A 13,644-nucleotide genomic window follows, 5' to 3' on the forward strand; every position below is an offset into this window, starting at 1 on the left:
TCCTGCTCCTCTGATGCTGCTTGGCCTGCTGTGTTCATCCAGCTCTGTAACTTGTTATCTCAGATTCTCCAGCATCTGCAGTTCCTACTGTCTCTTTAATATTATGTTTTTCTTCATTGAAAAGAGATCTGATAAAGAAAAATGTTGAATTTAGAAATGAGTTTCAAGAAACATTTTCACGCAAGTGATCAGAGCTTGAACCTCAGGTTACAGCTGCTTACTACAGGACCCAACTAACCATGCCACTAAAATGATATACTTTTGTTGAGTTTTGTTTGGCTATTGTTCCTTTAAATACTGTGTCAGCGTAAAAGAATTAATAGAAAATAACTATTCACACAATAAGTTTTCTTTGTCCTCTTGAAACAGAATCTTCTCTGAGTGACTATCTTAAAATAACCCATCTAAGATCAAAGTCTTAGATTAGAAACTGTGAACCGTATCTACTGTTAAGTACGTGTGTTGATATACCAACACTAACTACCATTCTACACTTTTCAATAAATGGTATTCATTTTTAAATACATCAGTCCAACTGAAGTTGTAACATTCATAATCTTAATATCTGGTGGTCATGAAAAGTGCAATAACACATAGGTCATTCTCTTTTTTTTCTGTATACAAGGGTATACTATGCTTTCATCCAAACAAGCACTGCTGTATTCAATCAACAATCTCTCCATTGGGTGGAATCTCATAGGAGTCTGAGCAACTTTGTCTACCGTGGGATTTGTGGCAGAATTGTATGAGATGTCCAGCAAAGTTGATATCGATGTTGGGAGCATCTAGCTGTGATCTTTTATGCTTCTGCTGACTGGTGAGGTGAGTTTCTCACTAGGCAATAGTGAGCAATAGGGTTAGGGTTAGTGCTAGGATTAGGGTTAACCCTTAAAGTTAACCCTATTGCCAATTCTGGGCTATTATAGCTTGTTCAATACCTTATTAATATCACAACTCACCTCATTAATATTCAGCTTCCTATCTTACTAAATATGCCAAACAAGCCGTGAATTGAGATGGAAATCACAGCAAGTACACGTGACTTCAGTTCGCTGCTGGCTGCAAACAGTTCATGGGCACCATGGGCACCTATTCTCCATGGATGTTGGCATCCAACACTTGCCAACTTTAACAAACATCATGATACCTGTTTCATAGACTTGTACGGTGTACAAAATTATGTTGCAGGGTGCACTAGAAACTAGCACTGAAAGGCTGCAGAGAGGACACTCTGCACATTTGAACAATCACTCATGGATTGCATGGTTGCATCTCAGGGCTGCTTGCCCGCTCTCTTAACACCTACCTACATGTTTGCAGCATCTATGCCTTCCCTCGTCTTGCCTGCCATGCCAGTTAGAGCAAGTGTTCAGTTAAAGTCAAGCTCTTTCGCATAGGCATTCAGTCAAGCTGCAAATGATGTTTGTCAGTAAGAATCTGTCTGGGTGTCAGCAGCATCTTGATGTACAGCACACCAAGATGCCAGTTTAACAATTACAGCATGTGACATCTGCTTGCATGTAAACACACTGCACATGTATTCATCCAAATGGCCACGTTGGAATCTGGATACAGGCCAGTTTTTGGGCCAATCAATGAGGGGTTGCTGCTGTCATTCAGAGATTCTCAGGACCGTCAGTCAGGGGCACAGTTCACATGCAGTCCAGGAGCTTAGAAACAGTCAGTTATCAGCTTGGGATGCTGATCATTAAGGGACATGTCTGACTGCAGACCTGAAAGCTGCCCATTATGATCCAAGTACTACATGGCACAGAATCACAGAATCCCTAGACAGCGCAAGCAGGTCATTGTGCCTATCAAGTCCACAATGACCCTCTGAAGAGCATACCACCCAGACCCACCCTCTCTACCCTATCCCTGTAACCCTGCATTTCCCATGGCTAATCCGCCCAGCCTGCACATCCTGGACACAATGGACAATTTACCATGGCCAATCCACCTAACCTGCACATCTGTGGACTGTGGGAGGAAACTAGAGCACCTGGAAAAAAACCACGCAGACACGGGAGAATGTGCAAACTCCACACAGCCAGTCGCCTGAGGGTGGAATTGAATCCAGGTCCCTGGCGCTGTGAAGCAGCAGTACTAACCACTGACCGACCCACGATGCCATCCAAATGGTGTCCTTTTAACTGAAGACAACTCAATTCAAATAAGACAGGAACACTAAACTCTAGAGGCATCCTTTAGGCCATTTATTTAACTTCCACAATGTCCCTGCTTAATTTGGAGGATGAAGGGACACTTCCCTCTTGAGCTGATCTCCCTGTAGAACTGCAGGCTCAACATCAATAGATCTACATGCCCAAGCATTTATTGCTAACAAAGTCAAAAAAATTCCAATTGTTTTCCAGCTATAGATGAATCTACCTTACATCCTAAATCCCCAAGTTTTTCTTCAAAACCTTGCACTGCTAGCCTTATAAGTCCCATCAGGGGTCACCTCTTTGGTGTAGATCCACTTATTAGCTGTACTAACTGTGGGGTTTACAGGGTTAGGGTGGGGGAGTGGGTCTGTGTGGGATGCTCTTTAGAGGGTCGATGCAGACTCAAAGGTCCTAAGCTTTCAGCACTGTAGTAATTCTATGATTTGATAGTACTGATATCTCTCTTATAGTAGCTACCAGATTGAAACTGGTTTTTCATTGAATAGAATAGAATTCACCTAACCTGCGCATCTTTGCACTGTGGAAGGAAATCAGAGTGCGCAGCGGCAACCCACATGGACATAGGGAGAATATGCAACCTCCACGCACAGAGTCATCCAAGGCTGGAATCAAACTTGGGTCCCTGTGCTGCAAGGCAGCAGTGCTAACCACTGACCACCATGTCACCCACACAGTGGCCTTTTAATGGTCTTACCTTGTACCTTAATGCTTGCTGAATATTTTCTGAGACTTCAGCTTTAACAAAAGCTTTTCTGCCTGCAGTACATTCAAATGCTCTGCAAAATCTAGAACTAATTGTAGCTCCAAACTAAGTGCTGACGTTTTATTAACTGATGGAACATTAGGATTCCTATATGGACTACCTCCAACAAATTCTTAGTATATACAGCCCATGGTAGTTCAGACCTGCCAAAATTTTGTAATAAATTTTTCTATTACTGCATAATTCCTTTCACACACCCATGCTAAGAGTGCTTTCTGATGCTGTATTCTTAACTTTTATATTTGTATTCACACATATATTTCTGAAATCGTCATTAGCAAATTCCTGCCATCATCCGTAAAGAATTTTGCTCATAGTCCAGGTCCGATCCCAATCCACTTCTCCAGAATTTCCTGTAATTTTTACTATGTATTTGTGTTGACTGACAAAATTTGATTTCCAAATCTACAAAATGTAAGGTGAAAATGTTTTTTTAAATTTATCACATTTTTAAATCCATGGACACTACCACATTGAAACCTTTTGCTATAAGTTGTGATGTTTTTCGATATTTCTTATAAATCTCACATCTATCAAATTTCTTCTGAGTCTGTCATATTCGCCATTTCTTATTCATGCACTCTTTACTAGAAATTTTAACCTTTTAAAAAATAAATGAGCAAATTGCATATGTAATTTTAACAAAATTGAATTGTCTTCTAGATTTCTACCCGCTGATGTCAATAACATTTTAAAAAAATTCTTTAGTAGAGAGGTTGTGTTCCATAGAATAGAATAGCATCCCAATTGTTTAAGTTGTAAATTCACAGATTTTCCAAATACAATGGCCTTGTTGTTTGCATATCCAGTTTCATCTCTGCTTTCTTCATTGATGGTTTACTTAATAACAAGGGAATTTCACTGGACACTATACTTGCACTAATGAAAGGGCTGATTCCAGCTATTCTACAAGCAATTGACACACCTTTTATTATGGTATCATCCCTAAATCTGAAAGTGGTGTAACTCTTAAATCCCTTAATGTTTTTCCAATCCATTTTACTCAGAGAATCTATGCAGTATTTTAGCTAGTTTATTCTGTACATAGGAGACATATATCCACAGCCCCAGATTGCATAACTGGAAGACTCTTCTACCAATACATTCATCACTGAGCTGAAAATTCTTGCAACTAATTCAATGCCCACTGTTTGATCTGTATCTTCATCTTCATCTTCCTCCAAATCCTCAGTTTGATGTTTGGTTTCATATTATGGTGTTTAGGAGAGTTCAAGACGTAGGGACAGCTTAAAATGTTTTGAGCATTTCTGGGCTTCATTTGCTTATTGTACATCTCAAATTTCCTTTGCTTCTTGAAATTATCAATAGCATTTCTGCCCTTATTTTTATTAGTAACAATTTTCCTTGTGTACTGTAGCCAGCAACTTGTACTCATGTGGTCTTGCTAATTTGTTAACATTGTGTCCTCCATTTTCTGTTGTTATCATCAGTTGTCCCCTTTGCGCTATGAATGCTATTGGGAAGGAATAAGATTGAAAGGCAACCTTATTGGAACATACAAGATTTTTAGGGGACTTGACAGGGTAGATGAGGAAAGGTTGTTTCCCTTTGTAATAGAGTTGATGACCAGAGAGCATAATCTCTGAATAAAGAGTCATATATTTAAAAAAGCTGAGGAGGAATTTCTTCTCTCAGAGGGAAGTGAAGTTGTGAAAGTCTTTACTGCAGACGGGGTGGGTGAGACTGGGTCATTAAGTACATTCAAGGGTAAAGTACACAGATTTTTAATTAATTACAGAATCAATAGTTATAGGGAAAAGGCAGAAAAGTGGAGTTGAAGATTATCAGATCAGCCATGACCTCACTGAATGGTGTTGGTTGGTTTAGTGTCTCCTTCTACTCCTATAGGTGTCATAAGGTCTTTCCTATGAATTTTTTCAGTGCTTCTGACTTTTGTTTCAGTACTGTATGTTTCTCCGCAAATTTAACGTTGGTCTATACTAGAGGTCTATACTATATTTTGGCACAGTCCAACAGCTTAAATGCCAGCACTAATTGGGGAATTTCCAGATGAAATTTCTGCAGTCTTGCATACAACTTATTCCTTATCTTGCTTTTGTATGGTAAAAAAACTGCTAAGTCCATATCTTGTTTCCTCTTTGGCAAAGAAGTAACCCGCTTCACAATATAACTTAATTCTTCCACTGGTCATAAGATTCATTTTCAGAAAATAGGGATGTGTAATCATACTCCAAAATGTTGCATTTGACTTGACCATCCTCTGCTACCAATGTTATACTAGAAGAGATAACTGTATTTAAATGGAATTCATGTCTAGACTTCATGTGAGAACTGTATTTAACTTAGCCACCTTCCATAGAACTTATACCCCACTGATTACTAGCTCCTCATATTTATATAACCAATTCAAACATAGTTAACTCTACATATCTATCATTTATTGCTTCATTCCATTAGGTCTCAAGCATTCCTTCAGAAATATTAAATGACAACAAGCCAAATCATACCTCATCAGTCAGGAACTATAAAGGGGCTGGGGTCTGGTATTGGGACAGCTTGTCAAAGTTGGTCAGTTCTGGGGTAAATACAGTCCTCGGTGTCTGTGCATTGATTATTAAGGAGAGTTCTAGGAAGGGGTCTATAGTGGCAGTTGCGAGATCACTGCCAAAAGGAATAGGGGAAATCAAGGCTCAGGGAGGAAAGCAGAAGCATTTGTGGAGGTGGGAACAAGGTTAGTGATGGTGGGGGTTGGACATGAGGTGATGGGGGTTGTGCAGAATAGCATCAGAAGACATGGTGAGATACAGGGAGTGGGGTTATTGGCAGTGACCACAATCATGACCTCTACAAGGGAGAATGGAATAGCGGTGTGGGCATCATTAAACAATAATGTGGGGGTTCAGAGTGCAGGGAGGAGAGTTCATCAGAGATGAAGTTCATTATGATGGATTTCCAAATTGAAATGATGGGTTGGAAATGGCTGCTGAGATAGTACAAGATTAAAGGGGATATGAAGACTCTGTGGGAGGTACCTGGTGATTATGAGAAGCTCAGTACTGATGGTGTCCACTGTGAGCTGCATTTCCTGCCATCATTTAGTGTTCTCTAGATACTAAATGCAGTCGGAAAATGGCTTGAACATATCACGACTCACTGGGCTAACAAGCTGGAAATCTAGCCCTGCTATTCCTGCAGTTGGAGTGATAGAGTCATGTAGCATGGAAACAGATCCTTTGGTCCAACCAGAAACCCAAACTAAACTAGTCCCACTTGCCTGCTCCTGGTCCATTTACCTCCAAACATTTCCTATTCATGTATCTGTCCAAGTTGTCAAAGATTTTAAAATAAGTACACAAAATTCCCCAATCTACCTTACCTTTGGACCCAGGCTGATAGCACAGGCCAAGTACTTATCAAGAATTACTATTTATTGTAGGTAAATACACTCAAGCTACAGGTAAACAGTTATAAACTATCAGCATACAACATTACTAATTAAAACTATAATCCCCCAAGTTCCTCCTTACAGACACAGGCACAGGCACAGACAGACAAACAAACAGGGAAAAATAGGCATGGGTAGAGGAAAATTAGGGAAGGCAGTTCAATAGGGGTTTCTATTTATGGGTTGCTGCGATCCTTATGATTCTTAAATTGGTCAGAACATTGCTTTTCAGTTGTCTTTGGATGGTTCCATTGGTTTGCAAGACACACAAGGTGGCTGGTCCGCTTATAAAAAGGTCTCTAACTTATCAGAACTCCACCAGATGGCAGTAGTTCAGGGAAAAATAAGTTTTATACCTCTTTTACAGTACTAACTGCTGCATAGTCATTTTGAATGTTCAGTTGAAATGTTTGTGAATGGATAGTTGGGTGTGCGTTAAGTGTTAGTGCATAGGGTGGGTGAATTAAGTATTTGGGTGATTTGAATAGGTGAGTAAGTGGATGATGTAGGTAAGTGGGCAGGCTTGGTTTTTGTGGTTGGGTATGTGATTAAGGGGTAGTTGAGTGAGTTGGGCAGGTGTAGGGAATGAGATGGTGATGTGGGTGGGGTAAGCGTAAGACCAGGTGGGTTAGTTGTGTGTGAGTAAGTGTAGTGGGTAAATGAATGGAGGCAATTAGTGAGTGAGCTGAATAGCTGGGTGAGGTGATTGGGGAAATGGATGGTTAGGTTGGGGTGAGTGGTTGGGTCATTGGGGTTGTTGGTTGGGTTAGGTCAAGAAAGCTATTAGGTGGTTGAGAGGGTTGTCATATTAGGTTGGTAGGATAGGTTGGCTTTTGGAGGGTTGGATCAGTTTGAATGGAGGGGTAATAGAGTCTAGGAATGTGGGATGGGGAGGAGCGTAGTCAAATTGGGTGGTTTGTTGGAGATGTGTTTACCTGCTCAGGAATTAGACTAGGCTGTTTTTATTAAGCGATCTTGTGGTGCAGTGGGAACATCAAAAACAAAATCACACATTACTTCACTAGATGGAGCCAGCGCTCTATGATAGATATACCTCTCCGACTAAAGTCGCCCTCAGCAGTAATCCTTCTTCCTGATAACAGTGCATAATTAATGTGTTCCACATATTACAGACTTCAAATGGTTGTAACCTGACTTTAGGTAAGTTTTGGTAATAATCTAAATCATTATGGTGTAATATTCCCAATTTTCACTAAAAATATAACTAAGTCTCAGATATCATTCAGGTTACACAAATAATAAAATTCATATTAAACTGATTAATTTAGTTTTTGGGAACTGAAACTGCACAACTTTAGTAAATAATTCAAATAGATGTTGACTAGAATTTATCTACTTTAGGTTGGGAAAGAACTATATTGCTGCGTGTTAGAATTGCAAAAACAGGTACAAATGAAAGTGTCAAACAGTGCAAGCATTCAGTACACAACTCTGCTGTCAAGTTTCCTTTATCAATCTCCCTGGCATTAAATAGTCCTTGGATGAATGTTTCCTTTCATGTACTCTGATGCATGTCTCACTGGTGCTGAAACTACACAGTCATTGCCTATAAGCATGACCTAGAATCATTGAATAGTTATAACACAGGAGATGGCTATTTGGTCTGTTGTGTCTCTGCTTGCTGTCTGCAAGAGCATGTACCCAGTGTCACTTCCCTTGTCTCTGTAACTTTGCAAATGTTTCCTCTTCAGTTAATAATCCAAATCCCCTTTGAAACCCATGATTATATCTGCCTTCACTTCGCACTCAGGCAGTGCATTCACATCCTAATCGCTCTTTGCATAAAAATGTTTTTCTCTGTGTCACCGTTGCTTTGTTGCCAATTATTTTAAATAAGTGTCCTTGGGTTCTTGATCCTTTCATCAGTAAGACAGTTTGTCTCATTCTATGCCTCATAATTTTGAATACTTGCAACAAATTTTCTCTCAACTTCTTCTCTAAGCTATCTGTGTAACCTCATTTCAGGAGCCAATTGGGTCCATCTTCTCTAATGCTTTTCATCTTACTTTAAGAATGGTGCCCAGAACCAAATGCAATACTCCAACTGAAGCCAAACTAGTGGTTAATACAGGCTTGTCATAGCTTCCTTGCTTTTGTGTGGCACTGTTTATAAAGCTCAGGATCCTGCTTTATTAACTGTGCTCTCAATCATTTTTCTCACTGCAATAATTTATGCTTATATACACCCAGGTTTCTCTGTTCTTGCAGTCTCTTAAGAATTGTATCTTTTATTTTGTATTGTCTCTTTCTGTTCTTCCTGCTTAAAAAATGCACTTACATTTTATCTGTCATTTGTCCAACAATTCCAACAAACTCTCTACACCCTTTTGAAGTTTAATACCATCCTCCTAACAGCTGAACCAAACAGATAGATTAAAGTATCCAGGAGTATCAAGGCTCTTGTAGCACTGTGGTAGCCTCTAGGCCAGATAATCTAGATCTAAATCCCACCTGCCCAGGAGCTGTGCCATACTCCCATGTCCAGAAATGTTGATTAAAATAACTAACAGACTATCAAAAGAAGGCTGTTGTGCACAGCAGTCCTGTACAATAGATATTTACCAAGTTTCAAGGGCCATGGCTGAATGCGTAAGGCAATGAACTGGAAGCTGCTGTTTCTCAGTGTTTCTCAATGCAAGTTCAAGTCCTGTCAACTGTGCTGACTGTACTTTTGGGAGGTGTTGTGATGCAGTGTTCCTACCTTTGAATCTGAATGTCTGGTTTAAATCTCACCTGATCTGGGGCTGTATCGTCACACATCTGAACTGAGTTCTTCCCCATTTGGGTGTTAGTTTCTGGACAGGGAGAGAATTTGGAAGGGAAAGGTGCACATGATGACTGTATTTACCTGTAGATTTACAATACAACCCTTGTAAATTTCTAAGAATCTTTTGCTGCCCAATTCAATGTATGGATACTAGCTTATGAAGCAGCATGAATGCTAGTATATTGCAAACAAGATGTAAAAGTGAATTGCTGTAGTGCTGTAGTGCTATAACTGTGTTGGGTCAACACTATTATTCTATTTGCAAAGAAGCAGAATACAGTTGACAGCAGTTGTACAGTTTTTGCATTATGCACACTTTTTCTAATCCTTAAATTGAGTCAGTTCATGCATTTATTGAAGATCTTTTCTTTATTTGCCTTGTATGGGCATATTTTGATACTAAGACTTGAAAAAAATCTCCAGCATCCTCTGCTGTTATCTCTTAGAAAATAAAATGATCTACATGTCTTGAAACTTGAGCACAGATACTGGATTGATACCCATGCAACACTGAAGAAAGATTGCAATGATGAAAGTGCCAACTTTCAGAAGGGACATTAAACAAAGACCCCATTTGCTCTCTCAGGTGAACACAGAGGTTCTTTTAGTGTTATTCAAAGAGCAAGGAAGTTCCGACAATATCCTGGCCAAGTTTCATAAACTGATCATTCATTTTATTGATATTAGTGGGACCTGCCACAACTGGCTGCTGCAATTCCTTACAATAGTGGCTACACTCAAAAAGTGATTCTTTGGCTGTAAAATACTTTGAGATAAGCCAAGGTTAAAAAAAATTTCTAAGAGGAGAGACACATTGAAGGTTACAGATGATAATGAGCAGTTGGTATGGAATAAATAAGAAAATGGCAAGCTTTACAAGTGGAAAATTGTAGTACCTGTACCCATCGATGAAGCTGGCATTGATGTAATCAGAGCCCTCAACCCCTCGGATTGGCTGCAGGCAAACTCGTGTGGACTCATATGGCATGATGTTTACTAGCCGGTTCTTAAACTTGTTACAAGGGAGATTGGCACTGATGAATCGTGAGGTATGTGCTTTTGAGTTTGCCAAGCGCTGCAAATAAATATTAAAATAGGTTAGCCCAAAATGCAAGCTGGGTTTGCATGTAACTTACAACAGAGAAATAGGCCACTTGGGCCTCTAGTTTTTGAGAGCTCAAGCTCCATATCTGTCATAAAAGTATTCCTCAGTACGCAGAAAACAGGAAGAAAATATTCTTACAACACATCTGTGAAAAACAATACAGGACATTACACATTACACAGATAATTATAGAGTTTTACAGCAGAGTCGCTACAGCAGAAGTCAAAATTATCTGGACCTCAGCCTATGCACCGAGATAGCCAAGTCTCAGCTTGCTATCCAGGAACAGTAATAGGAATTGGATGCGTGTAGTTATGCATTTATAAGTTTTGTACACATGCATGCATACAAGAATAATGAGAATGAAATTGGCTGTGATGATGATTTGTTAAAGTAGGCTACCATCACCTACGGTCCAAGCTGATAAATGAAGAATGAAGCACTAACAGGATATCAGAATCTCCATTTGAGTCACTGACTCTCGAGAGGAGCTGGGAAAGTGAGGCTGATGTGCGCTGGAGGAAAGGAAGAGAAAAATCAGAAGGAAAAAAACGGAGACTTAAGGGTAAACTTAAAAGTAATCAATGATTAACTGAAACTATAAATGGAAATATAACACTATCCCTGCCTTGAATTCTAACAAAAAGATTAAAAACAAAGAACTTACATGTTCTCACATTATACTGAGTGCAGTAGAAGATAAATTGACTGGAATGATGGTTGCTCCTGCTTTTTGTAATGTTACTTGCAAAAGTATACAATTTCCAATGGTATTTTGACAATCTAATTATTTCAATGAAGATATAGCTAAAACAACTTCTCTCTTTTAGTTAACATAATGTCTAGAAGTTCCAATTATTACAGCATATTAGTCGAACATGAATCTGAAACCACGTGCCACACCCTGGTTGCTCACCTGAGGCAGCAACATACACATCAACTTGTAAAACTTGACCAACAACTTCAACCACAGTTAACAACTGAAAAGCAGACTTGTCATTGGTCTAATCACATTCAAAATCTGCACCTTTGTTCGGTAGATACGCATCAACATGGGTTGCCACCTTAATCTGTAAATGTTCTACAACATCTAGGTTTTAATTAATTAATCGTTTCTTCAGCCATTAATCAAAAATATCATACTGGTTGTGAATAAAACGCTTAACCTTGTAATACTACCATAATTATTACATAATATTTGCAGCTTAGAAACAGACCACGTTTCTCAACAGATCGGTTCTGATATTTATGATACAAGCAGTCTTAACCTTCTTCATTGATAAACTTACAGTATATTTATTTTTCACTTTCTTCTTCATTTTCAATCTAGATTTAATCTTCACCTAGATTTCTCTCAAATTCAGCCATGCTCACTACCTCAATGACTCCATGTTTTTTTTAAATGCATTTGTGGGATGTGGGCGTCGCTGGCTGGCCAGCATTTATTGCAAATCTCTAGTTGCCCTTAAGAAGGTGGTGGTGAGCTGCCTGCTTGAACCACTGCAATCCACCTGCTGTAGGTTTACCCACAATGCCATCAGGGAGGGAATTCTAGGATTTTGACTGAGCAACAGTGAAGGAACGGTGATATATTTCCAAGTCAGGATGGTGAGTGGGTTGGGGGGGCAGCTTGAAGGTGGTGTGTTCCCATGTATCTGCTGCCCTTGTCCTTATAGATGGAAGTGGTTGTGGGTTTGGAAGGCACTGTCTGAAGACCTCTCATGAATCACTCCTGACTTGTGCCTTGTAGACAGTGGACAGGCTTTGGGGAGTCAGGAGGTGAGTTACTCACCATAGTATTCCTAATCTCTGACCTGCTCTTATAGCCACTGTGTTTATGTGGTGAGTTTATTTGAGATTCTGGTCAATGATAACCCTCAGGATATTGATAGTGGGGGATTCAATGATGGTAACACCATTGAATGTCAAGGGGCAGTTGTTAGATTGCATCTCATTGGTGATGGTCATAGCCTGGTATTCGTGTGGCGTGAATGTTATTTGCCACTTATCAGCCCAAGCCTGGATATTGTCCAGATATTGTTGCATTTGAATATGGACTACCTCAATGTCTGAGGAGTTGTGAATGGTGCTGAACATTGTGCAATCATCGGCATACATCCCCACTTCTGGCCTTATGACGGAGGGAAGGTCATTGATGAAGCAGCAGAAGATGGTGACAATTTCCACATTCTAACCAGACTCAGGGAAAAGAAGTTTGTCCTCAATCCCTAAAGGATCTATTAGTAACTATTTCGTATTAATGCCCCTTGGTTTGGTCTTGTCCACGAATGGAAACATTTTAGAGTCATACAGCATGGAAAGAGGCTCTTTGGTCCAACTAGTCCACACCGACCACGTCGCCAAACTAAACTAGTTCCACTTGCCTGCGTTTGGCCCATATCTCTCCAAATCTTTTCTAGTCATGTACTTACCAAATGGCTTTTAAATGTTGTAACCGTACCTGTATCCACCACTTTCTTGGGCAGTTCACTCCACACGCTAACCACTCTGTGTAAAAATGTTGCCCTCATGTCCTTTTTAAATCTTTCTCCTCTCACCTTAAAAATATGCCCCCTAGTTTTGAACTCCCCTACTCTACTGAAAAGACCCTTGCTATTCACCTTATCTATGCCCCTCATGATTTTATAAACCTCTATAAGGTCACCCCTCAACCTCCTACACTCCAGTGAGAAAGGTCCCAGCCTATCCAGCCTATTTAGCCTATTTTTATAACTTAAACCCTCCAACCCCAGCAACATCCTGGTAAATCTTTTTTGAACCCTCTTCAGTTTAATAATATCCTTCCAATAGCAGAGTGACCAGAACTGCACATGGTACTCCAGAAGAGGCCACACCAGCTTCCTGCACAACCTCAACATGACATCCCAACTCCTGTACTCAATGGTCTGAGCAATGAAGGCAAGCACCCTGTCAACCTGTGATGCAAATTTCAAAGAATTATGTACCCGAAGCCCTAGGTCTCTTTGTTCTACAACATTACCCAGAGCCTACCATCAACTGTATAAGTCCTGCCCTGAGTTGTACTACCAAAATGCAATACCTCGCCTTTATCCAAATTAAACTTCATCTGCCACTCTTCAGCCCACTGAACCAATTGACCAAGATCTCTTTGTACTCTTAGATAACCTTCTTCACTGTCCACTATATCACCAATTTTGGTGTCGTCCGCAAACATACTAACTATACCTCTTACATTCTCATCCAAATTGTTTATATAAGGGCCTCCAGTCCCTAAAAAAACAACCCTCCATCAGCATCCTCTGTCTTCTACTGTCAAATCAATTTTGCATCCAATTGGAAAGCTCACCCTGAATTCCTTGTGATCTAACTTTACTAATTAGTCTACCATGT

At 39.9% G+C, this 13,644-nt stretch overlaps 1 protein-coding gene across 1 annotated transcript in view; it reads right to left on the reverse strand.

The window, feature by feature from the left end:
• ptprfa (protein tyrosine phosphatase receptor type Fa) overlaps window positions 1-13,644 on the reverse strand; it is a 490,838-nt gene that overhangs the window by 19,982 nt on the left and 457,212 nt on the right. Inside the window, exon 25 of the mRNA XM_048601537.1 lies at window positions 10,064-10,242. Within this exon, the coding sequence (XP_048457494.1) occupies window positions 10,064-10,242 (179 nt within the window). The remainder of the gene's footprint in view (window positions 1-10,063; window positions 10,243-13,644) is intronic.

The sequence above is a fragment of the Rhincodon typus genome, chromosome 10 (genome assembly GCF_021869965.1).
Source record: "Rhincodon typus isolate 14 chromosome 10, sRhiTyp1.1, whole genome shotgun sequence".
NCBI classification, from domain to species: Eukaryota; Metazoa; Chordata; class Chondrichthyes; order Orectolobiformes; family Rhincodontidae; genus Rhincodon; species Rhincodon typus.